Genomic DNA, 15,390 nt, shown 5'->3' with positions numbered 1-15,390 from the left:
GGGAAGTTCTTGCCCTTAAAACTGCGCCCCCTTGTGGACCCGGAAAGAGAAAACATTCCGTCACTATGAAGGGCCTTTTTTTTTTTTTTTTTTTTTTTTTTTTTCTCGGGTTTTTTTTTTTTTTTTTTTTTTTTTTTTAATCCCAGGGTTCCTTACTAATAGCATTTGTTATTGAGTCTAAGATGCTGTCACTCATAACATGGAACTTTGTTTAGGTACCACTAAGGGTAAAAACACTGCCAATTAAATGATACCACAATGAGCTCTTTCATTTTATACTTCCAAGAAGTAGTTATTTAGGCTTAAGACATGAGTTTTTAACTATATAGCACTTGTGCACATATATATAAAGGAAATTGCTCATGAAATTAATCGGTTAGGTATTCTTAAACCTTCAAGAATGTGAGTGATGCGGTGTCTCTTTAGAGTACCCCAGTATTAATTTCAGGACTCTCTTGTAAATTGCTGGCACCCACTTGCAAGTTTTGATGTGAATGCAAGACAATGACGAGCATATCATGGCTGCTGCCTGGCCAACAGTTATCCTATCAGTGATGCTGAAATATGGAGTGGGGAATGCAAGAACAACGTATTGTATCGGCATTTCCACGTGAGCCCTGACGCACAAGGAGTTGGGCAGCACTGAGTTAGACAATAAACAGGTAAGCCAAGGTGGTGGTAATCAGTCTGGAGTTAGTGGAGGGGCAGAAATAGAGAAATGGGTTTGCAGATTTGGCACCCGGAAGCATCTGCATGATAGTTGTCCGCATAGGGCTGCATGTGACTCTCTATGGGAAGTCTGGATAAAGAAGAAGGCCAAAGCTGAGCCTTGGGATGCTCAAATGATAATAAATCTAGAAGAGGGAGAACCGCAAATCTGACAGAGTGCCCAGCCAGGATGGCCAGAGAACTGGGGGGTCAGGCAGTGAGGGATGTGGGACCTTTGGAGCAAAGGAGGAGGGGGACGCCAGCTGCATCAAGTGCTGCTAAGAGCTCAAGCAGAATGAAAGTGGGAAATGACCGTTGGATCTGGCAGCACACAGGTTATAAGTGACTTCCACAAAAGGACTTCCCACAGTTGAGGGCAGCGCAGCAGAGCTTGATGAACACCAGACAAACTGAACTGGAAGGGGTGATAAGGGATGAGGACCCCACCACCCTGAACAGTTTTGTTGTCAAAGGGAAAAGTACAGCCAAGAGAGGGGTGGCGTTTCCTTCGCGAAAGCGACGGAGCCTGTCTGAATGCGAATCCAGCAAGTGCGGAAGTTAACCGCAGTTGCAAAGCACTGAGGAAGGCGAGAACAGGACCCAAGACACAAGAGTGAAAGATCAGCCACGGCAACAGGAAGACGATGGCAAAAACCAAAAGTCTGTAAGGCCGGTCTCAATCAATTTAGGAAGTTTATTTTGCCAAGGTTAAGGACACAGCCTCAGAAGGTTCTGATGAGATGCCATGTGCCCAGGGTGGCCGGGGTATATCTTGGTTTTATATATTTGAGGGAGGCATGAGACATCAGTCAATACATAAGAGGTAGGTAGCTCTTTGGGAGGTAAACGGGAAGTGGGGGCGTCCAGGCCATAGGTACATTTAAAGGTTTTCTGATTGGCAGTAGGTTGAGAGTTATCATCTAAAGACCTGGACTCAATAGAAGTAGGTGTCCGGATTGCACTGAGGGGTTGTGGAGACCAAGGTGTTGTCACGTAGATGAAGCCCGGGAATACACTGCAAATGTTTATCAGACTTAAAGAGTCGGTCTGTTAGTCTCAGGGTCTCTGTGCGGATGTCTGTAAGGCCACGTTTGACTTCCACTTCCCATCAAGGCCTGAGCTAGTTTTTCAGGATAACTTAGAAGGCCACCGGCGGAGGGGAGGGCCCATCCCTCGTCTGCAGGCTTAGAATTTTATTTTTGGTTTATAACGGCGGAGGGCAGGGCACAGACGCCACCCCCGCTGTCCCCCAACTCTGCCCCGCACTCCGAAAGCAGGCTCTCCCTGTGCTCGTCTTTCAACAAGTTCCTGCTCCCTCGGCCCCGGTCGCGGCCGTCTCTCCTCTCCGCGCTTCATTAGGCGCTGCGGCGGCAGGGACGGAGGGCCTCAGCGGACCGTCGCCTCCCCACCGGCCGCCTCGGGCCCGGCCCGCACTGTGGGCGCCGCCACCCCGCCGCCGCCGCGTAGCCGGGGCCTGGCTGAGCGCGCTCACTGCAGGAGCAAGCCTCACGCTGCACCCTATTTAACCTCCCGCGACTCCGGGCCCGCAGCCAGCTGAGCCCTGCCTCCCTTTTCCGCCCCCCCTCCCTCCCCCCTGCTCCCCCTGCTCCCCCTGCTCCCCCTGCGTTGGCTGTTTTTTTGGTGTTGTAGAATTTCGTGAACAACTAAATGCCAAAAACAAACCATTAACGTAGAATGAATGTTTCGTCAACTCCTAGCTCAGTTCTTTAAAGTTGACCAGGTTGTCCCACCTCCTCCAGGGTCAGTGAACTGGTCGGGACTCCTGGGTTGACAGTGACTGCTGTGGGGCAGCAGGGGCTCTGCCCAACTCTCTGAGCGGCCCCATCTCCATCTGTAAGAGGAAGGCACTCGCCCGGCCCTCCCAGGCGGCCACGGAATGAAAATCTGTGCAGTGGGAGAAGGGGTTCAGGGTGAGAAGCCACACTTGGGGGCCAGCTGGGTTCCTGGGGACCCCAGGCTCTGAGAAGGTAGTGAAATGGGAGCAGGTGGTGTTGGAGGGGCTGCATCGCCCACTCTGGGAGTTGGTGAGCCCCACCGTGTGCAGGTGAGACAGGGCTCTCCTGAATACCTGAGCGCTTCAGGGCTCCCCACCCACCTCTGCAGCTTCCCAGGGCTACTGGGAGGACCTGTGATTACAAGAAGCCTGGGGGAGGCTGAGCCATCTCCCGCCTCTCTCAGGTCACACTCACGCACCCACCAGGATGGCGATGGGAGCAGCCAGCCTTCAGCACACTCAGGAGAGAGAGCCAGGGGTGACGACCACAATCACAGCCACAGTTGCTGGCTGCACCCGGGCTTCAGTCCCCACCCCAGAAGGACTCCCAGCACAACCCACCACCCCAGCCCCACGGGGCTCCCATCCTGGCACCTGACCTCTGTGCCTCCTCCTCTGAGAAGCCTCTCCTGATGAGCTCTGCCCTGGCTGCCTTCCCCAGGCCTCACTCGTGCAGCATGGGTACCAGGGCACTGTCCTCGGCCATGCCCCAACCAGAGACCCAGCCGCAGGGCTCCTCCAGGAATGCCCCCCAGGAAGGGGGATGGGGCAGCAGCAACCAGGCAGTGAGGGGAGAGGCATGGAGCAGGGAGGTTTCCCAGAGGAAACTTCAGGCATCAATCCAAGACCTGGAAGTGGGGGAGCCCTTATGTGGGGGACGGGGAGTAGAGGCAGGGAGGGACAGGAGGCTTGTGTTCTAGGCAGAGGGGCAGCGGCAGCATGCGTCCTGAACTCAAAGAGCACAGCACGCAATTCGACGGTGCTCCAGTGGGACGGGAGGGCATGGTGCGTGGGGCGGGGGATGGGTGCCCAGACCACCCAGGCCCACTTTTGTCCCAGAATTTGGTTTTTAGTCCTGGAGTCAATAGAGAGGCACTGTGCCAGGTGCCCAGGCCCCCACCCACCACAGGAGTGGTCACAGTGTCTACTTGGCAGCACTAGAACTTTCGGAGGCAATGCTTCTCAAGCCGTAAGGGAACTCTGCAAAGTGCAACGTGGGAGCCGCTGGCCTGGGGAGGGGCTTCCCTGCAAGCCAGGAGGATCAGACCCTGGACAGAGGCTTTGGCTCCTGCCTCCTTTACAGGACTTGCTTCCACCTGCTGCCTGGGAGGGGGCGGGCATCAGGTGGGTCTGCTTATCCCACAGGAGGAAGTGAGGCCCTGGGCCTGGTACCGGCAGCTCAGAAGCAGCCCACGCTCCAGCTGCCACACCTGGCCTGGGGCCAGGGACCGTCCTTCCGCCCCACCGGCCTCGGGCAAGCTCAGCTCCGGTGTCGTGGGCCCCCCGGGACCTCACAGCCGTTTCCAGCATACTCAAACAAACCTTATTTATGTTTGTTTTTCTCTTTGCAGTGGTTTCTGTCAGCACTGGTGATAGATGGGTACAGGCTGATGGATTTTTCAATCTGCTCCCCATAAAAGGATTGTATTTTGACGCGTTTAATGCTTTGTGGTAGAGTGTGCAGTCCTGCTGTGAAAATTACGGAATAAATATCTACAGCCCTGCAGGGTTGAGAAGGCCGTGGTCATGAAACCCGAGAATGGTCATGCCCCTTCTCCCCAGGACTGGCAAGGGGAGGGGAGCGGCTTCCCTGCTGCCGGGCCTCATGCTGGACGCCCACTGAGACAGTCCTTGGGCTCTGCATACATACGGGGGCTGCATCCTCACCCCCATCTCCTGAGCTGACCCTGCTGGAAGCCAGTCCTCACCAGCGGTTTCCTGGCTCTCGGCTCTCAGGCTACTGGCCTTGGAATGAGGTGGACCAGGGCTGGAGGGGCAGACATTGAAAAGGGGGTGAGTGGCAGGCCAGGCACTGTGGACCAGCCTTCAGCTCCCCGGAGTTGGGGGATTTATCGGCAGCTGTGGGGGAGGCCCCATTTTTGTACACCATGGGGACAGATGGCTGCTCTGCTGTGGGAGCAAAGTCCTGAAGAACATCAGCGTGCAGCCCTTCTGCAGCCCCAGACAGCTGGGCTCACGAGAGAGAGGCAGTGTACACACATACACACACANGAGAACCGCGCCGCCGCCTCGGCCCCGCGGAAGCCCCGTCGCGCCATGTCTTCGCCTCCCGAAGGAAAACTAGAGACTAAAGCTGGACACCCGCCCGCCGGTACTGACTCGTTTCCCCTTTCTCTCGACGCGTGGGTGCCGGGGGCGGGCTCGAACCCGGGGGCGCCGGGCGGGGGCTCCGCGGGAAGGGCCCCGGTGGGCGCTGAGACGAGGTCCCGGCCCCGATGCCCTCTCGAGGGGCGCGGGCCGCGGAGAGCTCGGGCGCCGAGGTCCGGGACGAGCCCGCGGGAGCTTCGGCCCCGCTTGCCCGCGGCGGAGAAGCGTTTCTTCCCGAGGCGCGCGGGCCGTCGCGTAGCGGAGCGATAGCGCGCAGGCCCCGGTGCCGTGGGCGAGCCCAGTTGCACAACATATGAAAAAGTTCTGGCGGATAATATTTACTTACATCGTGCAGATGTCTAGAAGGAAAATAACAGAAACAATGAAAAGTCAGCGGTGTTAATATCATGATGATTGATTAGAGGCTGCCAGTGTTTTATACCGACTCAGGAACCAAGGAGCGGAAATAATTTTTATCATTAATCACTCAGTATGACTTTCACCGCCAGTTTCTTCCACATCCCGAATTTTTTTTTCCCCAGAGGTGCTTTTTCTTTTTTTTTGAGCAAATCCTAAACTTGTGAGCCAAGGCAGTTAAAGCAAGGAAAGAGCGGTCTTTGTTAGAACATAGGGATCTAAACAGCCTTCATGCTCGTGCCACCTCCTCCCTCTCTGGGCACAGTTCCTGTTTGCACTTTGGACCCTGTCCAGACGGGTCTGTTTCCAGTTCTACCGTCCTTTCCAGTGGCAGTCGGTCCATATGGAGGGGCACTGGTGAGAAGATCAAAGGCCTTGAGTCTCAAGCCAAGTCACCTCGATGTGTGGATGCGTGGGTTCTTTTAGAGTCTTAACTAAGCACGCCTTAGTGTAATAAGCAGTCTTCTAGGAACAGAAGCCTTTGAGAAACATGGCTTCTTGTGGTGGCACATTTGTACCATTTTCTTGTACAATAAAGATTGCCGACCAGGTGCGGGGGGCTCACGCCGGTAATCCCAGCGCTTTGTGAAGCCAAGGAGGGTGAATCACCTGAGGTCAGGAGTTCAAGACCAGCCTGGCTACATGGCGAAACTCCTTCTCTACTAAAAGTACAAAAATTAACAGGGCGTGGTGGCAGATGCCTGTAATCCCAGCTACTCCGGAGGCTAAGGCAGGAGAATGGTTTGAACCTGGAAGGCAGAGGTTGTAGCGAGCCGAGATTGAGCCAAAGCACTCCACCCTGGGCAGCAAAGCGAGACTCCATCTCAAAAAAAAAAAAAAAAAAAGATGATTCCCGTTATTCTCCCCTGCTGTCCTCCACTATAGGGCGGGAATTCTCCCTGCCCCAGCACGATGAATAGGAGCGTTCTTTAAATATGTTGCAGTTCAGAGTAGGCAATGTTTTTCAGTGGTGATGGAGGCTCTCAACAACGAAACTAACTGGCACTAGGGAAGAAAAATGTCTGATGCCAGAGGACTTAAGAGGCATGGGGTTTTAGAAAATCATTCCACTGTAATGGAGAATAGACTTTGGGGGGAAGTTGTGTTGCATTGTGAGTGCAGTGGTGGGATCTTGGCCCACTGCAGCTTCCGCCTCCCTGGTTCAAGCAATTCTCCTGCCTCAGCCTCTCGAGTACCTGGGTTTACAGGTACCTGCCACCACGCCTGGCTAATTTTTGTATTTTTAGTTGAGACGGGGTTTCGCAGTGTTGGCCAGGCTGGTCTAGAACTCCTGACCTCAGGTGATCTGCCCGTCTTGGCCTCCCAAAGTGCCCATATGGAGATTTTCAAGATCAGCGGTATAAACTGTGCATACTAACTCCCTGGGAGAAATTTTTTGCTGGACTCTGATTTTCTTTGAATTGCAGAGTAAACAGTTAGGCTTTGTGAATTACAGAGTAAGTAGCTTATTTACCCCTGAAGAGGGACAAGGCAACCTATTTGTGCTAGTGTAGCAGTGAGCTTGGGTTCTAAGTTTGAAGAAATCACTTCACACTTCACTGGGTTCAGTTTTCCTCTTTTATGAAATTCGAGGTTTGGGCCTGGGGCAAGTTGCAGGGTGGGGCTGCCTTTGCTTCAGTGGCTCTCCTGTCACTCTGCAGCGTCAGGGCACTAGCGCTGTTCATCCCACAGGTAAACTCCTCTGGTGACTTAAGGGCAGCTCCTTTAGATTTATGGGGTGAGCCCTTGAGGGTGGCTGTCACCATCTGTCATGTATCTTCAAGGCCATAGTTAGAAGAGTGGCCTGAGAGCAGCACCCCTCAAATGCCAGCAGCACTCCTCAAATGCACTCTCCTAGGTGTGACAGAGGACCCTGTGTGAACCTTTTTTCAGCTGGAAGCTCCGCTTGTTTAGTCTGGCATTGCCAGAGTAGGCAGTTGCAGGGTAAATAGTTTTAAAAAAAAGAAAAAAAGAAGGCAGCCCACTACAATAAAGTATAATCATCGAGGATAGCCAGGAGCACAGTTCATAAATCAAAATAACTGCCTGAAAAATGTCAAAATTCTTTCATTAAGTGCTTAAATTGGATAACAGACTTGTACCTAAACCGTCAATCGAAAATAATAAAATTCTCTTACAGTGACTATCTTAATGTTCTTTTGTGTCTTCTCTTTATTGCTGTCTGGCCCATATCCCCTCCTGTACATTCCTGCAATTCCCTTGTTTTCCTTCGTGCACCAGCGTTCGCCTCTCTGCCTATCTTCTTGCTTCCAGAGCTGGGTCTTCTCGATCTTTTTATTCCCAAGGGGTGGCACAAACTACTCAATAAGCACTCCTGAGTTTCCCCTCATCTCACTCCTCACTGCCCCCATAGCATAGCGGGCCCACACCTTACCTGGCTCTGAGCTCTCTCCCGTGTACACACCATAGCGTAGTGGGCCCACACCTTACCCCGCTCTGAGCTCTCTCCCGTGTACACAGGGATGCAGGTGGCCCTCTCCATGCTTCAGGCAGCAGAATTACTGCAAACACTAATGAAGTTTGTTGAGTGTCACAATGTGCTGACACGCTTCTAAGCACTTGACACATTTAACTCATTCAATTAGCAGCCATCTTACTTTTGAAATACTGAGGACACTACCATTTAAAAACCTGACCCAGGGCTGGGCGCAGTGGCTCACACCTATAATCCCAGTACTTAGGGAGGCCAAGGCAAGCAGAGCACCTAAGGTCAGGAGTTTGAGACTAGCCTGGCCAACATGGTGAAACCCATGTAAAATTAGTCAGGCTTGGTGGTGCATGCCTGTAGTCCCAGCTACTAGGGAGGCCGAGGCCGAGGCTGAGGCTAAGGCAGGAGAATCGCTTGCACGTGGGAGGCAGAGGTGGCAGTGAACCGGGATCACGCCACTGTGATCCAGCCTGGGCAACAAGAGTGAAAACTTGGTCAAAAAAGAAACTATTCTGACCCAACTGTTTGTAGTGTCTGTTATCAACACCTCTAAGCCAGTGACCCAGTGGGAGCGGCCAGAAAGGCTGTTGCCTATTGGAACCTCAGCAGCTCGACAGAGGATTCCACCACTGGCCGGGTGCCTCTTCTGAAAGTGGGCGATTAATGAAGCAGTTTGTAAAGGCTTCTGAAGAGTGTTAGGGAAAGGCGCTGTGCAAATACCAGTATTGTTATTTATGAGTGACGGATGGCACTGCATCGTGTTCCAGCAAATGTGCTGTCATCTACAGTCCTCTGTAAAAGTAATCCAGTCTTAATGATTTTAGACCTCACCACTGCTCTTGACTGCAAAATATTTACAGAGAAATGGGGTGAGACTGCTTGTGTGATGAGTTACTGCAAATGCAGATTAGCAAAGTTAGAATTAGTGAGATTCTTTCTGTTTCATCTAACAGCAGTCATAGCATTTCACAGCAGAAAGGAAGACAGACCTAATTATAATCTATGCTATTACTCATTTCTGCAAGTCTTTATGAGTCTATGGCAGTGACGTGGGTAAAATCTCTTTGTTAAATACATTTTGCTGGCCCTGTTTCCCTCCATTTCCCAGTGGAGCCAAAACCCTGTGTCAGCAGAGCTCTCACAAATCTGATACTATAGCTTTGAATGTTACTAATCTTACATATGGTTTTCTTTGAAAAGCAGACTTTACATCCCCTCTCAAAGTGAATCAAATGGAAATATAAACACCATTGTGTTTGTTTCAAGTAAAATGGAAAATAAACCATGTTACTTTTTTTAGTAACTTCAAAGTAATTTAGTTCTCTCTTATGCTAACTGATCAGTCAGACATGCGTTAAAGATGCCTGTCAAAAGTTGAATGTAATTCTCCCTGAATTATCTCCCTGCAGAAAGGTTTTCAGAATTGATTGCTAGAAACAGAAGACTAATTTGTCTCCTATTAACCATGCAGTCACAGATTTGCTAAGCATAGTCCCAGTGTCAGCCAGTCAGGACCAAAGATTGAAGGTCCAGATAAGAGGTCTGCTCTTGTTCCCAACATGCCAACGAAAACAAGACCCTTTAGTTACTACATTTTTTTTCAGAAGCTTCCTGTCAAGGTGGCCGTGGCATTTCACCTTTTCTGTAGCCTTTTCTTTTTTTTCCAGACAGGGTCTCACTCAGGCTTAAGTGCAGTGGCATGACCTTGGCTCACTGCAACCTTGGCTTTCTGGGCCCAAGAGATCCTCGCCTCAGTGTGTTGAGTAGCTTGGACCTCAGGTGTGTACCACCATATCTGGCTAATTTGTGTATTTTGTGTAGACACAAGATTTTGCCATGTTGCCCAGTCTGGTGTCAAACTCCTGGGCTCAAGCAACCTGCGCACCTTGGCCTCCCAAAGTGCTGGGACTACAGCCATGAGCCACCGCACCCAGCCTTCCCTAGCCACTTTTGGTTATCTGTGGCTTCTAACGTCTTTAGTGAGTGTTCTTTCATTTCAGCCCGTGCCATGTGCATTCCTACTTGGTTTTGTGACTGCTTTCCACTTCTCAGCTTCAGAAACCTTTTTTGTTTCTATGGAGAGAATAGTCACTTTTGTATAAAGTATTAGATTAGTTATAGAGAACAACCTAAATTCTCAGTGGCCGAACTAATTAAGTTTCATTTCTCTCCTGGGGGGGTGGTCGTCTTACAAGGAACAATTCAGAGGCCCAAATGTCCGCTGGTGCATAACACTAGCTTTTCAATATGTGGCAGCTGCAGAGGGGACGAGTGTAGGTCACCGTGCTGGGGTCTGTATGATGTGGCCCGCAAGTGGTGTGTATTATCACATCAGTTTCCTATGGCAGCTGTAGCCAATCACAATAAACCTAGTGGTTTTAAACAACACAGTTTTATTGTTGTTGTTGTTTTTTAACAGAAACAAGTTTTATTTTGGATCTTTAAAGTAGAATCTTGATTACTTTTCTATATTGAAAATACGTTTCTTAATTATAGCATGAATACAGAATCAGATTCCCAAAGTGGAAAATCCTGTAGGTTCTTCAGCAAATAAACTGTTAGGAAGAGAAAGGGGCACTCAGAAAGACAGACTCAAAAGGGTGGATGGAGGGAGAGGGGGCCACAGGGATTATGGTGTACAGAAATGCACATCTGGGTGATAAAACCGTAAGTAAAGTGCTTACTATAAAATCAGGATTGAGGTTACTTTTGGCGAGAGAATGCCAATCTACGTAGGTGTAAAACTAAGTTGTAAAAATAATGTTCCTTGCAGGGTTTCTTTTAAGGATGATAATGTTCTGGAACCAGATATGGGTGATGGTTACGCAAATATATTTAAAAACCACTGACTTACATACTTTGAAAGGGTGAATCTTACAGTATGGGAATTATATCTCAATAAAAGTGCTTTTATTTATAACAAGCTAAGTTATTTAGATAGAAAAATCAATCAAAAATATAAGAGTATCTATATAAAGAAAACCATTTGCATTAGATAGCCTAGAGCAGGGTTCCCCAGCTGAGCCACACAGCAACAGGCGAGCAGTGGGCAGGCGAGCGAGCATCACCGCCGGAGCTCCACCTCCTGTCAGATCAGCAGCTACATTAGATTCTCACAGGGGCATGAACCCTGTTGAACAACACAGTGCTATTATCTTTTCCAGCTTCTAGAGGCCTCCCACTTTTCTTGGCTCATGGCCCCTTCCTCCAAAAGCCAAGGAAAGCTTCTTCAGAGGCAGCAGTGACCAGTCACATCCTCACACGGTACACTCGGCCCCCTGACTCCTCTGCCTCTCTCTTTCACATTTAGAGACCCTTGAGGTTACATGGACCCACCTGGATAATCCAGAATAACCTTCTCTTCTTTACCATCTATGATCCTAAGCACAGAACAGCAGTTTCCTTTCTTTCTTCCTCAGTTTAAGGTCAGCTGATTAGCAACCTTGATTCCATCTATAAACTTCATTTCACCTGGCCATGTAGCCCAACACACTCACAGATTCCTGGGTCAGGGGACATGATGACATGATGCTGCCCACCAAAGTCACTTTTCCCCATACTGTTGGCCAGGACCCAGTTTGATGGACCCAATCCAACTACGGGGAAGCTGGGAGTGAGACTGGCGAATACATGGCTAGTCCTTGCCTCAACCAAGTAATGCCAGCTGTTCCAAAGCACCTCCAGGCAGCAGATCCTACTTTCCCCTGAACTTTTTGAAATCAGCCTCCCTGCACTCAAGGATATACATGTAGCTGTTCCATGTACGTCCCAGCTTGAAAGGGGCCCAGTTAGCTATCTGGCAGGGTGCCCTCCTGGCCCAGTCAGTACTCAGTTTGTCCTTTGGGTCAAAACCATGGCATGGATGGAACACGCACTGCTGTGGAAGGCGGAGTCAGGCATTACTAGTTCAGAGTCAAAGCTCCATGGCCTGAGGGGTCCCACTATGTCTCTGAACTTTGTTCTTTAATGGGGTTACTCTGTGTAATTTAAGAGCCTTCTCACCTTCACAGTCTATGATTCTGAGCACAGAATAGCAGTTTGCCTTCTTTCTTTGTCAGCCTCTTTAGAGATGAAGCCAACAAGAGCGCAAATTCAGGAATGTACCTGGGGCTCCGGCTCATTTTTTAGCACAAACCATTACTTCCACCTTATATGTGCACACTTGAAAGCCCCTGTAAAGGCTCCACTCGGTCTGGGGCAAGGTTCTCATTGGGGTCTTCCATAACTCATGTCTGTTGTTGGGCCAGACTGTCGGTATCCACCCTCTGCACACGTTCTTGACACCTCTCACCTTTTATCCTCTCCACTTTTTAGGATTCCTACCTTCAGGTGCATGTGCTTCCATAGATGTGAGTCTCCACTTGCCAGTGATTATCCTCTCTCCTAGTGGAGTCATTTCTCTTAACTAAGATAGGCCGTGATCCCTTGCCCTGTTCATACCAAGAAGTTCTACCCACCTAATCTCACCAACCCCTTTGCTTCCCTGCCCCTGCACTGCTATACCTGAGGTCCTTTGGTTTAATCATGACCTGCAGCACTGGTTGTTTTCTGTTTGGGTTTGGTTTTTTATGTGTGTTCTTTCCACCGCAACAGTCCTCAGAACCTTTCGTCTCTTCTTTTAGGTAGAAGAGCTTCCTTGTCAATAGCATTTCAATAGCTCTTCTCAGGCGAGAAGGTAGCATAGACTTGCGAGTCATGCGGCAGTACGTGCAATGAATGCTTTTGGGACATCTGTGTGAATTCACAGCCCTTCCAAGCTCCCCTGGAAACCACTCCCTGGTTCATGGGACTCTTAACAGTATTCCCCCTTTCTTCCTGCTGCAATAGCATTTTCTAGTGTGCTATTGAGCACTAGCAGATAGCAAGCCCCCAGTGACTCCGTCTTATAGCTAGGCATCCTAACACTTGAGGATGGATACTTGGGCCAGGGTCGTAGGTAGTCACTTGCTTCCTTACTGTTTGCTTACCTCCCAGATGTGATCATAGGTAAAGCTTCCTCCATTCCCTTTCCTGTTTGGGCAGGCAGCTGCTCTGTAGAGAGCTTTTCATTTCAAACACTTTCTTCCCTTATCTAGGTAGTGTAATAACCTGGCCCTATCTGTAGGCCGTTCCTTTGAGTTGTTCTCAAAAGCCATACATAATGCTCTGTTTTCTGGAAGGAGTCCAAGCCAGGAAAGGCTTAACTATGATTAAGGGTGGCATCCAGTCTGCCGCTCGCCAGCAGTGCGATTTGGGGCTGCTGGCTTCCCCTTCTTCCTGCCTCAAGATCTACTCCGTGGGGTTACTATACAGTGGGAAGATGTATGGACCCCACATGGTTAGAGCAGTGCCCAGCAGAGAGTGATGATGAAGAGCAGAAGTTGGATCTGTGATTCTCCAGAAGCTTCCTTACTTAGGTGGTAATGTCATGATGAAGGTCCTGGCGGTGGTCAGCACCACGGTGGGCAGGTGCTTTACAGGGCATGGCCTTCATTCCCCAGCAATCCACAGGGCAGTGGTCTTGAAGGAACTACGGTGAAGAGCTGGAAAAGCACCAACATTTTGGACTCCAGAGGCCTCTCTAAGTACTAAATGCTAAATTTAAAACCCATTTGATAAGACTAGCTAACAATTGAGCACATCTCATGTGCCAGGCCCCGTTGGAGGCATTTGGTGTTGTGTGCTAACTCATTAATCCTCAGCTGCCCTGAGAGAGGGGAATGTTGTCACTCTTTCATCACAGATGGAAGACCCTGAGGCACAGAGAGCTTCAGCAACTTGCCCAGACACAGCCCCCCACACACACAAGCACATACACATGTACACATGTGCACACGCTTATGCACAGGCATACGCGCACACAGGCAGAGCTGGGATTTGAACCCAAGGTTCTGGCTCCAGCATCTGTGTTCTTAGCCTCTGCACATCGCTTGTGCTAAGAGGAAGCTAAACATTCTTTAAATTTGACGCGCTCATCTGAATAACAACCGCCACATCAAAAACCTAAGTTTCTTTGTTTTTCCTAAAAATACTGATTTGCAAGTAATTCTGCAAAGGTTTCTGCAAAAGTAATTCTGCCTTTGTAGTTTTACAGATGAAGAGTTCTAGAGACAGTGATACAACCATCACAACAAGTATGTGCCGTCGTATTTTTTGTCAGCATTGCAAGTTAAAATGAACCTGCCTCAGCCTTGAGTTATTGTTATTATTATTGCCACTTTTTATTGCTACATTAATCACCAGACATACTGAGAGGGATTAATGAAGCTAATTGTTTTAGAAACTAAATTAAATGCGCGTGCTAATGCTGGGTGACCGAGCTCTGACATTGTGTGCTGGATTCAGCAGAGGAGTGGACAGGCTGCCCTGCAGCAGCTTCAGAAGATTTGATCACTTCAGATGTCACCTTGACATCCATGGTCCGTTTTCTTTGTAGTTAGTTGCGCAGCTATTTTTACTTTATGAACACGTCTGTGAGCTGTAGTTTAAAGTTTTATGTGTGCCAAATTGAAAAGATTGAGAGATCGCTTTTAAATGGGCATCTGTATTATTTGTTTGGCCTGCCTTAACAAAATAGCACAGATTGTGTGGCTTAAACCACAGACATTTATTTCTCCCAGTTTGGGAGGCCGAAGTCCAAGATCAAGGTGCTGCAGCTCCACTTTGTCCTGAGGCCTCTCTCCTGGGCTTGCAGATGGCGCTTTCTTGCTGTACCCTCGCAGGCCATGTCTTTGTGTGCACGTCCCTGCTGTCTCCTTCTCTTAGACAGACACCATTTCTCTTATATTAGGGCCCTACCCCAATTTCCTCATTTAACTTGATTATCGTTTGAAGACCCTCTCTCCAAATACAGCTACAGTTTAAAGGTATGTGGGTTAAGACTTCAACCTGTGAAATTTTGGGGGACACTATTCAGTCCATAATAGCATCTTTCATCAGTTTCTGATGAGCATGGAAAAGAGGTGGGATGGAGCGGGGAGGGAAATTAATTTTTAAAAAACATTTAGTGGGACAGGTCTTCTAGGCTCTTCCTTGGGCCAAAAACATTCATAACTCTCAGATCCTGTGTTTCAAGAGAGTGGAAAATGACCCTAAGGTTTATATACAGCTAGTGCTTGACTTACGACCACGGTCGGGGCCGCGGACCAGTCGTAACATGATTTGGTCGTAAGTTGCGTAGGCTATATGTACAGTTGAAATGGTGCACGTGGAGAAGGTAGTGCTGCCGGAAGCTGGTCCGCACTGTCGTACGCCCGGCTGGGCAACGTTTGCGCTGCCAGACAAGGAGCAGTCGTGGCTAGCAATTGTGGTCGTAAAGTTGAATGGTCGTAAGTTGCATAGGTGGTAAGTCAATCAATACCTGTAACTGTATTTTCAGTCTCCATTTCTGACTGGGAGGCCAAGTACATAGGCTGGGAAATCTTAGATTTAAAAACTGCCTGCAAATGTTGGGACTTTTCTGTTTTGTCTTTTGCCTTTTGCTTTAAAAAAAAAAAAAAAAAAAAATCTGACCTTGAAGTGAAGGGAATTCCTGGAAACCCAAAACATAGAAGGAACTGAAATTCAGACCTTTAGCACAAGAGGTGGGCCCAGAGGAGGTGGGGAGAGGCGAAGGCTGGATGCTCAGAGGCCACGCCCCTGGGGAAAGGGTGGAAGAGGGAAACCTGCCCAGTGGCCCTGGGAGGGCCAGGAAGCGGGGCTGTGTCAGCCTGGG

At 49.5% G+C, this 15,390-nt stretch overlaps 1 protein-coding gene across 1 annotated transcript in view; it reads left to right on the top strand.

Annotated features, from left to right (window-relative positions):
• The first annotated feature begins 4,741 nt into the window (after nt 1-4,741).
• Nucleotides 4,742-15,390, top strand: part of LOC108281408 (death associated protein) — a 76,453-nt gene continuing 65,804 nt past the window's right edge. Inside the window, exon 1 of the mRNA XM_017496949.1 lies at nt 4,742-4,835. Within this exon, the coding sequence (XP_017352438.1) occupies nt 4,781-4,835 (55 nt within the window). The 5' untranslated portion in view covers nt 4,742-4,780. The remainder of the gene's footprint in view (nt 4,836-15,390) is intronic.

The sequence above is a fragment of the Cebus imitator genome, unplaced genomic scaffold, assembly GCF_001604975.1.
Source record: "Cebus imitator isolate Cc_AM_T3 unplaced genomic scaffold, Cebus_imitator-1.0 Scaffold226, whole genome shotgun sequence".
NCBI classification, from domain to species: domain Eukaryota; kingdom Metazoa; phylum Chordata; class Mammalia; order Primates; family Cebidae; genus Cebus; species Cebus imitator.
Note: the sequence above shows the minus strand (reverse complement) of the source record. Positions and strands in the feature narration are given on the sequence as shown.